At 37.1% G+C, this 20247-nt stretch overlaps 1 protein-coding gene across 8 annotated transcripts in view; it reads left to right on the top strand.

Annotated features, from left to right (window-relative positions):
• PTPRK (protein tyrosine phosphatase receptor type K) overlaps positions 1-20247 on the top strand; it is a 377364-nt gene that overhangs the window by 184569 nt on the left and 172548 nt on the right. For all 8 annotated transcript variants that reach the window (XM_088140673.1, XM_088140663.1, XM_088140667.1 and 5 more), the window contains exon 6: positions 12729-12903. In XM_088140673.1, the coding sequence (XP_087996799.1) occupies positions 12729-12903 (175 nt within the window). The remainder of the gene's footprint in view (positions 1-12728; positions 12904-20247) is intronic.

Genomic DNA, 20247 nt, shown 5'->3' with positions numbered 1-20247 from the left:
TGGATCCTACTTCTTGACCTTCTTCTTCTTCTTGGCTTGCTGCTCAGCTCAACCCAGATCTGTCTGGCTATCCATTTGCTCTGCATGAATTTCCTCCCAGTGGTCAGTGCCTATCCTGAAGTGCCTTCCAGGAATGCAGTGAGATTGAGGCATTGAGTTCCCCACCAGTGGTGAGAATGGTTTGTTTACATCCTGTGGACTACCAACTCAGAAAGGGGCAGGGAGATGTCCTTAACATAATCTTCCCTGTCAAAGGAAGTCAGCTGAGTCAGGAGCACATCCTCATTGTTCTCTAACAAGGTAGGTGGTCATGATAAGCATTTCTTCCACCTGTTGAACTGTGGACAAGATCCTGGGACACTTTTCCACCTGCTTCTAAGATGTAGTCCTACAGACAGCAGTGTTTTCCTGGGTTCTGGTTTCCTGCTGGCTCTGCTGGGGTGCAAGCATCAGGATGGATGGGGCCTGAAGTGAAAGTGCATTTGGGAGTCAGCCTGAAAAGGACTGAAAACTCTTGGTACTGCACCAGAGTCCCTGGGCCAGGTTGTGCCTGGAGCTTCTGGGCTCTGTCCCAAAAGGAACTGAGCAGACTTCAACAAGATTCCTTGTGTCCATTGGCTGGTTTCACACAACACGTGTAACCAGGTCAGTTCAAGATCTAGCAGCTGAATATGCACATCAGGGGAAAATGTTTCTTCACATGAGTGAAATGAGTGAATCCAGCCTGTTTATCTATCCATTCAGCTAGTTTATAATTCAGTATAGTGTGCAATTCCAGAAACTGGGTTTCTAGTAATAGATTAAGTGTTGTGTAAACATATCCTTTATAACCATTCAAAAGCTGCCTTGCTGGAGACAAGTTCTTGCTCCAGTGATCCCATAACCACTGCAGGATACTTTTGAGGGGAGGGGATGACTCTTCCCCCGCCTTGTGGTCCTTCTGATCTTTTTAATGGAGATGTTAAGCATAAGCCAAATAAGAATCATAAAGAAGCCAGAGATAATTGGGTGCAAAGGAAATGGTTTCAATGATCAGGAGGTGGAGTGGGAAGGAGGCATTTCTGTAACCACAAAAGCCTGGTTTTATTGACAGAGAAGCCAGATGGGCCCGAGTGTTTCTGCTTCTCCCACATCCTTTATGGGCTGCCAGAAATTTTTCCTCAATTCTGTTCTTCTTGAATTCAACCCCCCACCTGAGTGCACCAATCTTTATCAGGAAGACAGTGCACATCTGGACCTGCTTCTTGGTAAAAAAAAAAAAATGCATGCAAGACCTCCATGCTGCAGTCTCAGAGCCCTGGGAGACCTCAGTCCAGCTCTGCCTGGGTAAGCGGGCAGCAGAATGGAGTTCTGATGGCAGACTTTCCATGTGCAAAAAGAATAAACAATGGGATAAAGAACACATTCAGTGTTAAGCTGGTACCTGGCACACTATTACAAAGTAGGCGCTTATTAGTTTTATTCATGGGGGAGTCATACAAATTCATTAATCATTGGGGGGGGGGTCACAGCTGTACTGGGTTTAAGTACCTCTGCTTTAGAGCAAGAGCTTTGGAGCAAGGCTAGCTAATCCATGATCTGCCAGATATTGTTGGAATACAACTCAGCACTGATTATTGGGCAAGCTGACTGGGATTGATATAAACTGACGTTAACCACAACCAGAGGAGCACAGATTCCCCATCCCTGCTATGGTTCTGTGAGTTCTTTTCACTCTCTGTAACACTTTTCTTGAATTCTTCTCTAACTAGGATAATTTTTAAAATACATTCCAGAATTGGATATGTGTGGATTCCTGTAGCTTTCCTTTCCTTCAGGATTTGCATTTTTATTTTACTTATGCTTATAGATATAGATGTTGCCTGAAGATTATGCAGTGGTGAAACTAAAAGAAGGCTGTCAGTGAATAATCCAAAAGTTTGCTTTTTCCTGTGGTTTATTCATGTGGAGCCTGCGTGCATAAATAGTATAGAGGAGAAGAATATGAATTAACGGATGGAACTGGATGCTTTAGCAAACTTCAAATAGATTGGGTCCTTTCTGGAACGAAATGAGGTAATTTAAAAACTAAAAGCCAATAGAAAAGCCAAAGAACGAGGATTCAAAAGCATCCTGAGTTATGCAACTTAGCTGTTTTTTTGTTAGTTCAATGGGAGTATCAGAGCCATTTCCCCCCTTTTTATTTCAGAACCAAGCGATCTCCAGTTACTTTCTAGCCTTGGAATAACAATGGATAGCATAAACTGTCCCACAGGGTTTTAGATCTCACTTAGATGCCCAGAATAAGGTAACACCTATACTGCCCCATCCATAAAGCCTTGTGCTTGGAGCATCTGCTAAACCATATGCCCTGGCTCCCAGTTTAGTAGTTCATAACTGAATCACTAATGAGTCTATCCATCACTGTTGTGTCTTGGCATCCACACGTCATTTGGCTTGGGTAGAGAAGCTTGGCCTCCTTTTGTAATTCTGTTTGCATTCTGCCATGCAGGCCAAGGTGCTGCCACTGATTTTGGTATGTCCCAAATTAAGAAGACAGCCACCTTCACTTAAAAAAAATAAATAAATAAAGCCTGACTGGTAATCCTGTGCAGATTGAGATAAAAGCAAAAGATGCACATAGGCCAATCTGTCTGCAGCGGCTTTAGGTGCTGGCTAAATGCCTCCTCAGTTGGCAGGCCAAAGCTGGAAGAGGGTGCCATGTTTTCACCCTTGGAGATGCTCATCAGCATTAATGCAGCATGATGCTTTTCCTTTCCCAGCCCGAGGAAAATATCATTCCTGGTGGAGTTTCAGATAATTAAAACAGTTGCCTGGAAGTAGTAATTGGAGGATAGAAAATAGAGTGGAAAATATCAGAACAGCTTGCTGCAAATGCAACTCAGGGCTTGTTAATGTATTTGGCTTTACTGTAGTTAGATGCCATCGATTTTTCTTTTGCACATCATTAGAATTATGGGAGATGCTGCCAACCACAGCATTTGTAGCTTATAAAATAGACATTTCTAGGTAATGATAATAATGCATGCTTCTAGTTTCTTTATGGAATATGGCTGCATAAGGACTGTAGACATACAATGGTATGAATGTGCTAAGTAACCATGGCCTGATTCACATGTAATGCAAAGCATATGATTTGGTTTTGATTTAGCATGATGAGTTATCCCAGTCCTCACAGCTTAGCTTTGCATGGATCAAGCTACTGAGAAGTCATACATATGGTTAAACATCTTGGTTTAGGATTATATATGAACACAGCAATTTATGTAATTATAGTAAGCAAATAATTAATACATGTCAGATTTTGCATGTCCTAGAAAAAAGGCAGAGAGGTCTTCTGTTCATTTGGTGAATCTTTTTATTAAGGAGTCTGAGTTTAGGTAGTCTGGAATTGGCTGTGTTTGTTAGATCTTAAAAGGGGATGGCTTGAAAAGAACCATTTTCTTGAGACAGAAATTGAAGAGGAAAAACAACCTTGCTTCCTTGGACATGCACACAGAAAAGCAGACAGTGAGGGATAGGATGCAAATTGGCCACGTGAGCCTTCTAAAGGATGCAGTTGCTTAGGCAATTAGAATAGAGATGCTTTACCCATACCGTACCAGCATCTCTTTCAAACATTTTGCAATGGTCCTAATGTCCTATTAGCATTTTGTTGCAAATCAACATGGTTTCTCTGACAGCCAGATCTCTCAAGTTTGTAAATGGTTTCTAGAAACCCAGAAGATTTGTTTGTTTGTTTGCTTGTTTGTGCTTAGCCCAACCTTCCATCAGGGAGTGCCAAAATAGCTCAATATTTTATAGGGAAAATGATTTGATATTTCTTGTTTAGGTAGCTAGACCATAGCAAAACCTCCAGAGTGCCTCATGATATTCTTATTCATAAAATAGTAAAATATAGATCCGTTAATACTATGGTTAGATCACATACTGTAAATGCTCCACTCTACTCTGTTCTGGTCAGATCCTCATCTGGAGTCCAGTGTCCAGTTTGGGAGCCATAATTCAAAAAGGACAGAAAAGAATTAGAGCAAGTTTGGAGGAGGGCTACCATGATGGTGAGGAATCTGGAAATGAAGCCCTGCAAAGAACAGTTAAAGGTTCTGTGTATTTTTAGTTTACCAAAAAAGTGACTAAGAAAGTAGTGTTCAATTACACAAAGGAGTGAGTGAGCTTATTTTCTGTTGCCCCACAAGATGTGACCAAAGCACTTTCCTTTTTGTAGGAAAATCTGAAGCTTTGTACAACCCTGTTAAATAGGGACATTTAATATAATGTAATTATTATGTCTACCTAAAAGACAGATTATGATGTAATTGGACACTCTGGATTGGTCAGTTTGAATTTCCAATTTCTCTTTAGAACCTGACCATTCTTTAACAAGTTGTTTGTGAAAAATCTATTTCATGTGGCTGCCAAAAAGGAGTTGTTGCTAACTAAGGTTGACCACTATTTATAGTTTGCTTCATTGAATTACTCTTAGCAGTTAAGTTGTTGACTATAAAAAGTTAGCTAATCCTATATTTTATATTTATTACATTGCTTCAAAGTAATTAACAATTTCTGGTTTCCCCCCTCTTTGCTTGGTTTTATGATAAAAAAAAAAAAAATTGAGTGTGAACTAGTTATTTGGCTAGTGTGACTTTGATTCTGCTTACACTTTGGTGGATCTTGGTTATAAAGAGATCTTATACAAAAAGCTCATACTTCTCCCTAATAAATATTTATGATTCTCATGAAATCAATTTAAAGTTATGAATGATGGGAATGCAGAAGCTCTTCTGAAATATTTAACTAACAGTGTCTTACAGTCTGCCCCATAATATAAACTTGGAAATGCAGAATTTGCCACAAATGCCCATCCCATCTTGTGCCTGTGGTCTTCTGTTGATTCAGAAATCAAAGATGGGCTTGCTTTATATTAGCATTTTTAATTTTAATTTTATTTTAATTTTAATGTCCGGTGGAACACATCCCATTGTAAATGCAATTGGTTTACTTGTTTACATGGTTCTTTTGTTTGTAATACATGGCAGGTTAGAGATATTTCTTTTAAACACAAAGCAAAGGATTGCAATTTAATTTGAATGGATAGAGATTTAGGACTGATTTCTTTTAAATTGGGCTGAAATGTGGGTGACCTTCCTGAAAGCAGAGGGAGATTCAGCCAGGACGATCACATCCAAAGCAGAAGGGGAAATGGTTTGAAAATCAGTTTTAGCCCTAGGAGGGCAGTTATCCAACTAAAATTAATCCTTTTCCTAAGCATGAACAACATAATTTTAACAAGACTAGTTGAAGTAAAAGGTATAGAGTTATTAGCATTTCAGAACTCAAATATTTTCCATTAGATATTTATCTCCTAAGCCATTAGGACAGAACCATTCATATTTTCTATCTAATGGTTTGACTGTAAATTGACAAGGAGGTGGGTCTTTTGACCAATATTGGATGAGTCCACAGTATCTATTTAGAACAGTGTCTCTTGAATTCTAATCAACCTGAAAAGTGACCCCTGTAGCCAGCTAAATGAGAAAATACTTCCTCTGAGCTTGAGCAGAAAGTCTCCAATAGACTTTTGTGTGCATGGCTAGAAAATACGGTTTTCCTGCCATGTGATGAGAGGGACTCCACCTTGCAGAAGTAGAGTTAAAAAGAAAAGAAAAAATACAAAGGCAGAAGAAAATCTCTGCACAACATGGTGCTCCTCTCCAGCTTCAGTACTGCCCCACCTCTCTTTGGACTTTAAGTCAGAAGTACATAACTTTGTTTAGATGACTTCTGAATGCCATCTCGGGGTCATACTCAAAAAAGAAACAGGGCTAGGGCAAATCAGAAAGGCAGTAAGACTTGCTCTTTAGATTTTCTTTCATCGGATTAAAGTCCACCAGGACTTTGGAGGTAAAGCACTTGGCTTAGGCCTAAACTACCTCCTGCTTTTATAAACCCCTACTATATTCCTGCGGTGGTGCAAGATAGTGTAAAAAAAAAAAGTCTTGCTTTACATTCCTTAATTTTCCCTCCCTGCTATAAAATTGTTTTGTAAAGCTCCCCTCAGGTTTTCTTTTTCTTTTACTTCTAGGGCTTTGTAGGCAATTTGTGTCTTCTCATGTTCTGTCTCATTGTTACAGGGTAACCATGGTGACACATGATTCAGGGGACTGCTGCAGATGCAGTCCCCTCCAGACTCTGTTCTGCAAAGGAACTGATGCTTACAGCATGTCCAGCATTGCATCATTCTTCAGAGGAATGCCTCTTTCTATTATGGCTCTGGCACTGAAAGTATTATCCCACTGTTCTTTTTCCAAGCTCCTCTGATAGTGGGCTCCCAGATAGCTTTCCTGTCCTTACACACAGCTGTCTGATAAGAGATTTGTTTCTGAAGATGTCTTCATATCAAATAGTCTCATCATAACTAGAGGTTCTTACTGTGCTTCTGGTCTGTTTCACCATCCCACTTCACAAATCTGTTGAGTCTTTATAGCCTTTAAAACATTGGTGATTTTTATGATTGTAGCATAATAGAACTCTTTTTCCAAGAATTATGAAGTTCAGCAGGATAAATGAGCTGGTCACCATTCACAAAGGTCATTTTGACTGGTTGAGAAACTAAAGTTAATTCAGTTTGACTTGGTTTAGACATACTGGAAAATCATTATTTCTGATTAAGTGAATGAACCTGCATGGATCTTAGTCTTTCCAAATCCCTCCCCTTCCTTTTGCCTATCCCCCCCAAAAAGTGGGGGGGGGGACATGAGAGTTTTCATTTCAACCATGGTTTTCTGTGGTATTTGAATTAAGGTAACTATAGATTGTTTAAACTGAGACCAAAATTTCAGATTTTTTAGGGACTTTCTTTGAAAATTAGAAGTCTTTTCTTTCTTTAAAATGACAAAGATGGAGGAAAAATCAGCAAACTTTGCTATTTTATGCTGGAAAAAGTTGTACCTTATAGAGTTTGTTTTTAGATGAATTTGTGCAACATTTCTATACCACCATTTGTTTACAACATGGAAAACCTTACTACTTTTGGATGATTTAGCTTAATACTAGGTTAAAATCTGTCTTCCAGTTTCCCAAAAGTTTTCTTTTCTTTTTGTTTCAAATCTCTCCATCACATTGCAGCTTTCTTGGCTACCTGTACTTTCTGAATTACCCAGTGTCTTCCCTTAAAATTTATCTGAGGTGTGAGACCCAAGGCAACTACATATTACAGGAGAGAAGATTTGGGTGATGAAAGCAGGGATGGTCACCCAAGCCAGGATACCTTCATAATTAAGAGCAAGATCTTGTATCTCATCAGTGAAATTAAGGAGAATTTCATCAAAACACTTGTCTTCTTTGAAAAACTCCCTTGAATGCATGCTCTTTTCCACCAAATTGAATCATAACTGTCACATAATTGGAGAAAACAATTCATGCAATTCTGTAGAGCTTTTCCATCTCTTCTTCTACCTTTGTTTTCCCCCTCTTACTGCTCCTTGCTCCACTGCAGGCTTGTGGATTCTCACTCCCCCCCACCCCAGGACACAAAGAATATCACTGTCTAAAATTTGCTTTTGGTTAGGGTCTGGGGCAGATGTGATTCTTGACTTCCCTGTTTAAAACTCTTGGAACATAAGCAAGTTTATTCATTAATAACTCCCATTGTACTCCCTAGGTTCACTTCTGAACCACTATGTTTATGACTGATGGCTTAAATATTTTGGCCCTTTGGGACTATGTAACTGAAAAACTGTGCATCTAGTATTTTTCTTTCGTTGTAATGGCAAAGAATGAAATAGATTTGATGTGTTTTAAAAGATATCTTGATTGGTTTAAGAATGTCCATGTGGTAAAATGGCAAAATTGTTTTATTTCTTGGTTTCATTTGCAGTTACTATATGATTTACATCATTGTGTTAGAATAAGCAATAGGAAAATATAAGTGGTTGAAAAAGGATGCAGTCCTACATATTGACTGTTTAAATATTATTGATTATAGTGGAATTTAACCAGTCAGACAGGTGATTGCACCCAAGGTGCTTAGAAAAAGTAATGTCTGAAAATATTATACCAGAAATTGAGGAAAATAAATAAACAGCATAGCAAATACAAACACAAAAATATAAAAGCACAGTATCCTAAGCAATAAGTATCAGCACAAGCGCAAGTGAGTTTCTGTTCTTGTTGAACAATATAAGTATACTTAAAACTGCATTTCCCCACAGAGGTGCAGACCTTCTCTTGTTCTGTTAATTTAACATTCATTCATTCATTCGTTTGTTCATTCATTTATTGGATTTCTTGCTTGCCACAATCAAAACCTTTTCACAGCTTCCAAGGCTATCCACTACATTAAAATGTCCATGGTATAATATTAATAACATAAAAATAAAACTTGAAAAATACATATATAAGAAAACACATTAAAAACAACTAGTCATTCATTGCCTAACAATTATATACACAGAAAAGAGATTTAAGCTCAGCATACAAAGAAAAAATTATATTGTTAGATACAATATTTTTTATAAACTGACTCACATTAGAACAATGTCTTGCATGTGCTATATTGTATTAGCATTGGACACCAATGCTGCCGTTTTATTCTTTATTTTAATTTACTTGAGGTTTTTCCAGAAGTTCAGTTTAAAGCACGTGAGTTTGTAGATTAAATTCTTCTTGTCACTCTGTATTCTGTCTTGTGAAGCCATTTCTGTCATTTAGTTTAGAAGAGAGCTTCTCTTTCATGAAGAAATACGATCATTTCCCCTGGCTCTTTCATTTGCAACTCCTCTGTAAGTCACATAAGCAATATAGATTCTCCCTGGGGATGCCTAAATGCTGTTAACATTTGACTCTTGCAGTATGGCTTAGGGAAATTTACTAGCCATTCTTCACTGACTACAAGGCTGCAGGACTTATCACTGGTCAAGTATAAAGTGTTATGATTCCGTTTTTCTACCGCTGATCAACCACTGTGGTAGCTGTTGCTCTCCAGGAAACCAACTAGCCACATTCAGATTATTGCATCTGGTTTAATAACATGGGATTCTCCCATCAATCAATCAGTCACACTTAAAGTTATAAATAAGACCAAACATTTGGCTTGTACACGGACCTTCTTTCTATCCTGGCATGAACAATCAAACCATGTACCAAGCTAGTATTTTAAGCTACAGTTTAAGCAGGTTTAATATTGCGCCATGTTCATAAGTATCTTGACATGATAATTGTGCAGCTGAGAGTAACATTCCACATATTTGTAGTTAATATTTTAGACTGTGTCTATCTGAATAGTCAAAAATTTGTTACTCTTTAGTTAAGTATTCATTTTCTCAGACTCTTCTGCTTTAGAAAATGTTTCTGATATTTCTCCATAAATAACATTTTCTATCAATGATTCCCCCTATGGTGCAAAGGGCTTTTCTTCCTTTTCGTCTGGCCAGCTGAATAATCATGCTTATGGGAAACTTATCTCTAGTTTCCTACTAGTAGTGGGAAATGGGTGAACTTAAGTAGCATCCCTGGGAGGATTTCTGGTATGAAAGGGAAGCCTTATCTCATCCTTTCCTTTCTAGAAATGGGAAATCTATTATATATAAATACAAACATATATACACACACACACATACACACACAAATGTATACATACATTCATACTTGCAGCAAGCTGCATTGCAGTGTTCTCTCACTATGGATCTATCAGTGTATAAAAACATTATGTTACTAGTTGTAATGCTTTAGTCACTCTCCTTATTGTCCTTACAATTGGATTTTCTTTCTCTATATTTTAACAATTACTTCATTCTAACTTGCTGTTTTCATCAAACTGTACGTAATGTAACATATCTAGTGGCCCTAATATTAGTATCCCTCATTTCCCTCTCTCTGTTCACAGTACAAAATTTTATGACATGATAACATTGCTTTCCAAGTTGCCTTGCAATTGAAGTAGTTGTCAGTGAAGAATAAAGGAAACTCACAGTGCAGCGATAAGCCATTATGTGTGTTATTAGGTAAGACAAGACTTGGCAACCTGCAGACTGTTGAAGTTTGACAGCAAAATGGTTGCATTATGGTAGTGCAATTTCATCACATTTTGGGAGTTTTAAGTAGGGTTAAAGGGGAAAATAGAAGTCATTTGCCTTCCAGAGGCCCTCCACACACACACTTTCAACCATAGCATTCCCCTCTCCAAAAAAAAAGCACCCATGAAGGGACAGTCTGAAATATCACCTTGTCATCAGATGGTCTGCTGCAGTCCCACTGGAAATCTTGCAAGATTTTGATATTATTGCGATTGGACTTCAGTGGAGGCATGGCAAGCTAAACACATCTCCATGGAGAGCGGAGATGACCATGGCAGAGACCAACGAACCAGTGAGTAGATCAGTTCTTCAGAACCTCTCCAGACAAGGAGAGGACAAGAGCTTGCCTACATGTGCTCTGGACAGCTACTCCGTACAAGGAGACAGCAGGACAACAGTTCCCCATGGGTCTGAGTACCGGGAGACAAAGAGATCAATCATCAAGCTCACAACCCCAGTGGAGGTTTTTAAAGGACCCTAAGTTCACTAACCTCACTTCTAATCACTTTTGGAAATTGCATATTTATATCTTAAGGCTATTAGAAATCTTTGGAATGACAAGCTTGAAAAGCCACCTGAAGAGTCTATCTTCATTTCTGAACAAAAGAAAAAATAACTATAAGTTTAAGAATTTAAAGAATTTGAAATAAATGGCAAAAAGCTAAATAAGATTTTGTACTAAGAAAGATATAAATGAATGAAGGGTCCAGACAAATTTGGAATATTGAAACTTTTACCATAAGATTTTGGAACTAACTATATAAAATAAACAGCTTTTCATGGAAACTAGAATTATTTTGTCTACTGTAAGTTATAACAGAGATTAGAGACCTTACGATTTAAACTGGACACTAGAGGGGACTAAAGATTCCAGGCAAAAAGGGGGGGAAAAGACCCTGCCTTTGACTTTGACTTAGATTGGGATTTACGAAATGACACAAAACATTATAACATTTGAATTATTAAAGGAGATCTTCAAAGAATGGAACCAGAAATTAGTAGCCACAATATTGACAGTACCAGTAATGACATCTCTCTGTGGACAGACTATGTTTAAAGGATGTTAATGAAGGAATGACAGATATGAATCAAATCTTGCTTGATGCAGAAATAGTAGAATCAGAAATACTGGATTAAAAAAAAAGTGTAGATTGAAAGATAGAAAAGGTATTTAAAGTAGAAATACAAGTGGCAGACCAAGAGAATTACCTGGATAAGGACTCTTTACTGGATATACAAAAGAAGCTGGCTGAAGTTTTAAAAAATTAAAGGGGAAATGCAAATGATAAACCAAGAGAATGACCTGGATAATATCTTTTTATTGGATTTACAAAAGAGGCTTGTTAAAACCTCGAAGAAGCCTATGCAATGGGACAAAGAATTAAAGAGAGATCAAATCCTATGACAATATTTGAATGAATTAAAGATTAAGATTTTCAGAGGTAAAAGGAAGGAATATAAAGTTGGTTTATTTGATTAAAGTTAAAATGAGACGTATTTTTATGAAATTCTGGCAAACCTTTACAGGTTTATGAGAAGATGAAATATCTATTTGTAACCTTATAGGGGGCGAAGAGCTACCAAATGAGTTTATACTTGTCGTGAAGATTGGTAGTCACTTCTTTATATATTTCTTTTCTTTTTCTTTATTTCACTCTTTCCTTTTTCTTTTTCACTTTTTGTTTCTTTGCATTTTTTACTCTCTTTTTACTTTTCTTCCTGTCTCTGAGTTTAGTTTGTATTAGTTTGTATTACGGTAATTCAAATATTTATATATTAAAAATATACATATTTAAAAAAGCTTTTGATATTATTGCCCCAATCTTTTGAGATTTCAGGAGGAAACACTGGTATCTTTTGAGATTTGGTGAACTCAAACGATTTAATTTTGTTAAATTAATTTTTTTTTTTTTTGTTTTTATTGTTACAATAACTTCAATACTGTCCAGTCCAAAGATTTTCATTTAATTTGGGGGTAGCATAGATGCTATCAAGAAGGGCACATGCCATGATGCTCCAGGCATGACACTGGAGGTCCTCAGAACTATCAAACACAGTGTACTGATCCACATAAAAGAAGTGATAAGAAACTGCTGTTTCAAAACCCCACCACTTCCAGCAGTATTCTCTGGCCTTTCAGAGGAGATTCTTTGGTATTCTGACCGTGGTGCTGTGCTCAGAGTGCATTAAGACAAATTTCCATTCTGCAGCAGGCCATCTTTCTTTCCTACAGTAATTCTGCTATGTTAGGCTTACTGGGTGACATTGTGTACAAAACAACTGTGAGATTGGTTTGCCCAAATTCTGAACAGGTGAGAGAGATGTTATGTGCAAAACAAAAAACAAAAAAACCCGCAATCATTACTCTTGAAAAAATACTTTCATTCATTCAGCAATCCAGAATTGAAGGTGATTAAAGTGCAATTATTTATACACTGTTTAATGCTTGCCAGTCTTTCTCAGAAAAGACAGATTTTAAATAACATAGGTAAATAAACAGAATACAAGCTCATGATGTATTTTTTAAAAAGTTGTGAAGCTATATTTTGATGAATGGAATTAGCTATACAATAATTTTTTTTTTAAACTGTGCTGATTAGATACATGATGTTCACATCATCCATCCTTTTTAACATAGGGTTTTATTATTTTCAGAGGCGCAATGGAGAAGATATTCCAGTGGCCCAAACAAAAAACATCAATCACAGACGTTTTGCTGCTACCTTTAAGCTTCAGGAAGTAACAAAAACGGATCAGGATTTATATCGTTGTGTTACTCAGTCTGAGAGAGGATCTGGAGTTTCCAACTTTGCCCAGCTTATTGTTCGAGGTAAGGGTTTCTCTCAAATTTCTCAGACATGGGCCCTTTACATATTATCATTATTAATTAATTTGTTTTTTGTTTGTTTGATTGATTGATTTATATCCTACTTTTCCTTCAGAAGCTCAAAGCAGCTCCTCCCATTTTTTACCACAACAAACCCTACAAAATCGGTTGGGCTGAGACAGAGTGGCTGGCTGAAAGGCAACCAGTGAGCTTCTGTGGCAAAGGTGCACCTCAGCCTTAACTGGTTTGGTGCCAGTCCAACACCTTAACTAGCACGTCATACTATTATAAATGTACCCTATTTTTAAAATTCTGTATCTAAAATCTATGAGTTCATAGCTAGAATATGTAGAGTTCTGTGCTTACTATATTATTTCAAAAGCAGTACCCAGTAACAATGTTTTCTTCTTCTTTGTTTCGTTAACCATCAAACAAGCCTCATTAGTCAAAAACATACCCTGGGGAAAAAGCTATCCCGGTGTTAAAACTGTGCTGAAAATTAAGTACAGTGACAGGACCTATATCCTAATGGCACTTTAAAGCCGATGTCCTATTCCATGGACACAAAAGATGGTAATTTTAAAGGAAATTTTTGGGCCAGTGATATGAATTGCCTTTAATAAAAGCTGGCATAGTGTTGCCCATAGTCAAAAATGACCTGGGGTAGGAGTTTATTAATGCATTCCTTTCTAAACCCAAAGTGACAGGGCATGCTTAAGGACTTTCTGTTGCTATTTGGAAGAAACTAAAATTTCAGTGCTGGGTCTTCATACCAACGAATCTTGATCTATGTGATCCCTCCACTGCAGGAAGAAAAACATGATATGATGAAATACAATTTATTTTGTCATGTCTTGAGTATTGCTTCTATATCATTTTGACTAATGAGACTATCTTCAACTCGTAGAAGACAAATCTTGACACTACTAGTTTTTAATGAATGTGAGATGAATAAGAACAGCTGTTGACAAACTAGATTAAAATTGGCTCTGGTTTATTGCAAGGTGTATATGTTCAAGAGATGAGGTTTAATACCTAATATTGATAAGCCAGCAGGAAGATAGAAAATAATCAGGGTAGAATGTTAGAATAAAAATATATCATTAAAAGAGAATTTACTGTGTATATTTTTACGTTTATAATTTAGAAATCATAAATGTCAGAAAACATAACAGGGGTGGCTAACTTACACTGATATTACTCAGTGTTGTCCATTTCAGAGGCAGTAGCTCTAAGAGGTAAAGTCCACCAGAAAATGGAATAAAACCCAAACCTTAGTTTCATGTACAACAGTACAGATTAAATTATGTTCTTTTTATTTCTCAGGGAAGTTGCTAAATGCTATACGAAGTTGCATCTTCACACTTGAGTATTTATTTATTTATTTATTTATTTATTTATTTATTTATTTATTTAATGTCCTGCTGTGTACCTCCTGGAGCTCAAGGGAGCTTACAAGAGGATCTCCGTTAATTTCCTCTCTACAACAGTAACCCTGTGAAGTAGGATAGGCGGCTTAGAATCTGGGCCTCTCCATTCCTAGTCCAAGCCCTTAATCACTACCCATGCCAGCTCTCTCTGATAGGTTTTCTAAAAATGTACCTTGTCAGTAAAGCAGTGTTTACAAATTATGGATTAAATTCTTGAGCATTGATATGAACAGGTGTCAGACACCATCTTTTCCTCGAGAGAATTTTTCTTCTTAATTAATAAAAATATAATTGAAAAGATCTCCTAATATTTCTTTACATATTTAATTATTTTTATTTCCCTTAATATTTTTATATTATATCTTGCATTTTTAAGCACTGTTTTTGTAAGACTAATTTTTAAACCAAAAATGGTGTATATTTTAAAATAAATCCTACAGCTTTGAGGAACAGATGCTGATGTTTTGGAACAGCATGGAAATGATGAAGAGTAGAGGCAGTGTTGCAATGTTATTTCTATCAATTCTAACGTTTTGTGAAGAAAACATCAAATATGATATGCATAGTCAAATTATTGACATTTAGTAAGTTTGTGAAAAGGAAAAATATAAAATTGAATGTGTTTTATTTGTTTACTTCTACTTAAGTTACCTTGCTCCTTATCTGTCACTGTCATCTTTTAATCAAGTATCAGATTAATGATAGAAACAATCATGTATATGTGACTTAGATCTATGAGCCTGGGTCTACTTTCTCTGTTTTAATATTCACAATGTATCAGAGTAAACTCATTTCTAAATTAATCAAAAGATGGATTGTCTTCTTCTTCCAAATGCTCTGTGATAGCAGCAGAGATACTAGTAATGATTAACAGCAATGGGGAAAACATCTGAGACAGATATTAATAATAAAAACTATTTCTACCACTACAGTTGCTCAGTTCTGTCTTGTTGTATTGGTCACAGAAATAATCCCCAAATGGAGAGGTTACTTTAATAATTCTCACTGAATCAAGAATTCATTCAGGCTTAGATTCTTGTCTTTTCTAGAGTTACAGTTTGGATTCTGATATCTGTGCACATCTAATTAACTGCAGAAAGAAATTTGTCATCCTCAAGGACCCAATGCCAGACATATTTGTTGGTTCATCATCCTAGATGTTATTTTAAAATCTAAAATAGAGATGTCCTAATTGAAAGTTTTCACAAGAAGGATATTTTCTAGCTAAAACGGCATACTGGCTGTATTAATACTCTGCTCAGGTTGTATGTATTGGAGAAGAAAATAAGCTATGTTTATAGATGTTTTAAAACAGAATTATACCCTGGTTTTATCTCAAAATGGGATGCGGTTCTTATTAGCCCTTCAAACGCTTTTCTATTGTTAATATTGTATAAAAAGAAATCCTTGAGTAGAAATATAGAATCAGAGTATTCTGTTCTAATCAGTACTATAGGGAGGTTTTCATAATATTTTATTCTTATCTGCCATTCATTGATGAATACAAAAGAAAACTCTAGCAAGTCTGACATCTCTCAAGGGTTGTGCGGGGTTGCTGAGAAGTGATTGGATGACTCCATTGGTTGCCCAGTGCTTGGTAACAGCAAAAAAGGAACCCATTTGGAATTCAGCCTAGATGAGAGAAAATGCAAGATGTCAGTGAAGACATATATTAAAGAGAATTTGAATTGGAAACAGAATCCCAATCTGCCACTGGGACATTTTGATCATTTTGATTTATTAAACTATATAGCTGTATTCAGATGAAACTGAATTATTATACTTAATCTTGGATGGTTTATTGTCTGTTGGGATTTTGAAACAGACTTTATTTGAATGATGAACTGGGGGTTAATAATAAGTTCCACTTTTTGGTGCACAGGGTGAGTACACATTAAATATATTAATTTAAATATCTAAAGGTATTCTGTTCAATTAGTAACAATTTGAAGAGTCTCTAGAATAATACGGTGTGCCTATGCAAACAGTATGTTTGCAGTTTTTCATGTGTGGGCATATCTGGGACCAATCCAAAATAGACACCAGTAACATTTATATTTAAAGAAGGTTTAAGAGAGGCAGATAAATAAATAGATCTGAATTCTCTGAAGCAATTGCATTTTCTATCATCTCCCTTTCTGAATTCCCATAGATGGGATTTCCAAGTTCTGAGTATAGCACTAAAAAAAATCAATTACTATTAGAGTGGCACTCTAGGTTAGAGGCATGATTGGGTTCACACCTGGTTTTGCAGCAGGGAGATGATACTTTGCTGCAAATCAGGCATGATGCAAAAGATGGATGAGATGGAGTTCAAGGAGCAGTAATGTGAGGGTCCAGCACTATTATTCCAAGCTGTCTCAGAAACATGATGGATGACTTGGTGGCAAGAAGCAATAAGACTTGATGATAAAAGATTCATCTCCAGATTCAGAGCCACACAGTGACAACTGGCTGGTGTTCCAACAGCACAGTAATTCTTGATTGCTGGATCTGAATGACTGTACTTAAGAAAGCAAACCGGGATGTTCAATTATGAAACCATCATTTTTGCATCTCAAACATTTCTGCTCATTGTAAATGTAATTATCTCATATTTATGCCCAGTACTTGTTGATGGAATCTTGTAAGCTTATGTTAATATGGTGAGAAATTTGTTACCTCTCAAAATTGTCTGTGTGCACATCCTGGACATTCTCATGAAATATGATAAATGATCGCACCCCGCTTGCATAAATGAAAATGAAATGGATAATTGGGTGTTATATCTAAAATGTGTCTCATATCGTTTTTGCAGTTGTAATTATTTTTTCCCTCTAGGTTGAAATAAAGTGATTTGTGATATATCAGTGACCTTCACTGGGCACTTGTGCTGTTGAGAATAATTTTGAAAGAAATGGCACAATGCTCAACCAGAACAGATCTTTCATTCTGAAAGAATTTGGTTCTTTAATCATTCGCAGGAAATGACTAATCATGACCCTGTTAATGTTACCTATAAAATAGCACATTGATGGGCTATTTGAGATTCTTTCTAGGTTCAGTTCAGCTGCTCAGTTAGTTATTTTACCCAGAGGTCTGGTGCAGATCTCTTGTTAGCTGGTATTAAGGGTAAAATATTGGCAATGGCCAGTGCAATATAATCCTGATTTCGGAGGCTGGGTTTGAAGTAGTACCCAGTTAGGATTAGCACAAATTGTACTGATGGTAATCTACAATCCTATACAGTACTGTATTCAGGGACAGCTGGTATGGATAATGACTTCTTTCTAACTCATGATGAATATAGCTACTGTATACTGTCCACCACCTAAAATAAAGGATCTTGTATTATGTTCCAATCTCTCTCTCTCTCTCTCACACACACACATACACTCACATGCCCACATGGATATTCACATACTTTTGAGAGAGACATCAAGAGCTGAATCTGTACAGAGAGAAAGAAGGGTGGGTGGGGAGAGAGAATATATGAGCTCTAGTTCCAGAATGAGGATTTGTTTATTTTAGTTGGTGTTCCTATTTTCAGTGTGTGTGTGTGTGTAGGGAATAGAATGTTTAATCATTCAACTCCTTTGAATTATGAGAGTTTTAGAATATAAAATACTTAGCACTGAAAAATCCATTTATGCTGACAATAAAAACAAAGTTTAACAGCAGAATAAAATATTTGCACCAATTTGTAATCAAAAGTAATCTACATTTCTGGATGTGAAGCAGTTCTGAAACTGTAATGAAGTAGACTCCCTTGTATAAGTTTATGAAGTTAGTAGAGCAAAATTCTGCTTGTGCTTAATAGGCATATTGTAATACTTCTGAATACTTTCATAATTGGAAAGTAATTATATTGGGCAGATGCTTTTGCAAATAACATTAACTCGGGCCATGAAAAGTGAACAGGCAGAGGCAGAGCTATAGCATGGCCCTCTTTTTTATGCCAGTAGGCCTTCAGTCTGCTTTTTGTTCCTATGCTTGATCCTGTGTACCCTAAGTCTTTGTATATTGCTATTCCTTTGCTGGGCACAAGTGGCTTCAGAAGATAAAATAAGTAAATGATATCCTGCTCAAATAAGTAAATGATACCACAATTCATTTTTGTTGGGTTTGGAAGCAGCCATTTTATACTTCAGCCTTCCTCAAAGTGGTACCTTCAAGATATTTTGAACTATGACCTCCATTCCCCAGTCAAAGCTGTCATAGCCCTATACTTATAGGGAAAGGTGGGTAAAGGCTTTCTAATGGGTTTTTAAAAATGATTTATGCTTCTCAGCATGTTTTCTATTCTATCCAGAAGTGTCTACGGCAAGCCACAATTCCATCAGAATGACAAAATATTCATTGTGATATCACGCTGAAAAGTCTGACCCGTATGTACTTGAGTGTGATGTTGCCACAGACATATAAAAAAGGGCAGAGTTTGTGTTGCAACATCACAACACACATTTTATTGTTGCCTCCTTCAGGGTTGTCCATCATTACCAAGGGTAGCAACATTGGACCATTGATGAAGACCAGTATTTTGTTCTTCTCCCCTTCTGTCAGCCCAGTTAGAAGATTGCAGTCTTTTCACAATCAGTCATGTCAGAGAGTGAGTTTTTCCCTGCTGAAAAGTCCACAGAAGAACAGATAGAAGGGCTGTCATTAGAAACACAGAAAGGGCAAAGGTAGTACAAAATATGGTCTCCTTACAGAAAATGGATTAGCAAGTTGGCCCTATTGTGGGGTTTCTGTGGCTTATACAAGGGGGCATCAGTGGGCTTCTTGCTTCAGAATAATTGCACTTCTAGCCCTGTAATCCCCTGCCATTCATACCATGCCGTTATATGCAAATAATCTATTTTTTTAAAAAAAACACAACATTCTCAATACATCAGGTGAGGAAAATGACCAGAAATTTAATTCTAGAACTGCATTCCCCCCACCTCCACCCACCCCTGATTGTGTGATCATACAAGTTCAATATTATATTGACAATGAGTTTTATGTCAGGTTTTAATGTGATGTGGCATTTGGGCTGCTCTGCCCTTTCTGCAGCCAACCTGGATGCTCTCTGCACACTGGTGTCACAGCAGTGATCAATGATATAGTGCGTCCCTAAACATTCATGTATGCACATCAGGGAAACACTGTGCAGTAATAAAGTTTCATTTATAAAGGGTAGACCTACTCATTTTTTTTTTTTTTGTCTGCGCTCAGTCATTGCTGACCCTGCAGTGACTGCTTGGACGAGTCCTTGCAGTTTTCAAGGCAACTGTTTTTCGGAAGTGGTTTGCCAGAGCCTCCTTCCTAGGGCAGAGCCCAGCTGGCGAGCGCAGGAGGCGGGGTTTCCGTTGCTTCGCGCCCTTTTTGGGCACGCACAGTTTTGCGCGCTTACCGGCAACTGCTCCCAACTCCTTTTTTGCAAGGCGCCGCCAGCATTTTTCCTCCCACCGGAGTGAGAGTCCCCATTTATCTACTCACGTGAGTTTTCGACCTGTTGGGTTGACAGGAACTGGGGAGGAAACAGGAGCTCACCCGTAGACCATATATAGAATAGGCATAAAGTGAGTATGAATGTTATATTTAAAGAGTAACAAAGAAAGCTACATATGCCTTGGACAGAAAGCAAACCTTGTCTTTAACTTCTGTTGAGAATTATTTTGTAGAGCACTATGCTTTTTTACTGCTTAGGAACAAATTTTAAAATAATCACAGTGGTATTTCAGATTGAGCTGAATTAAATGCCTTGGGGATACCGGTGCTGCTGTGAAATTCAGTATGCAGAAGTTGGCAGTTTACAAAGTAAAATTGTTCTTCATATTTCAGCACTCCAGTCAGTAGGCATCGAGTTACTAAGATGTTACATACGCTTTTTGTACAGTACACGTAGCACGGGTGCAGAAGTGTGACTGAGTTGAACTATGGCACATTGTGCAAT

The sequence above is a fragment of the Python bivittatus genome, unplaced genomic scaffold, assembly GCF_059951505.1.
Source record: "Python bivittatus isolate LINGU-HERP-01145 unplaced genomic scaffold, Pbiv_v1 ctg000020_np1212, whole genome shotgun sequence".
Classification (NCBI taxonomy): domain Eukaryota; kingdom Metazoa; phylum Chordata; class Lepidosauria; order Squamata; family Pythonidae; genus Python; species Python bivittatus.
The sequence above is the reverse complement of the archived record's forward strand: the minus strand, read 5'-3'. Positions and strand labels throughout refer to the sequence as shown.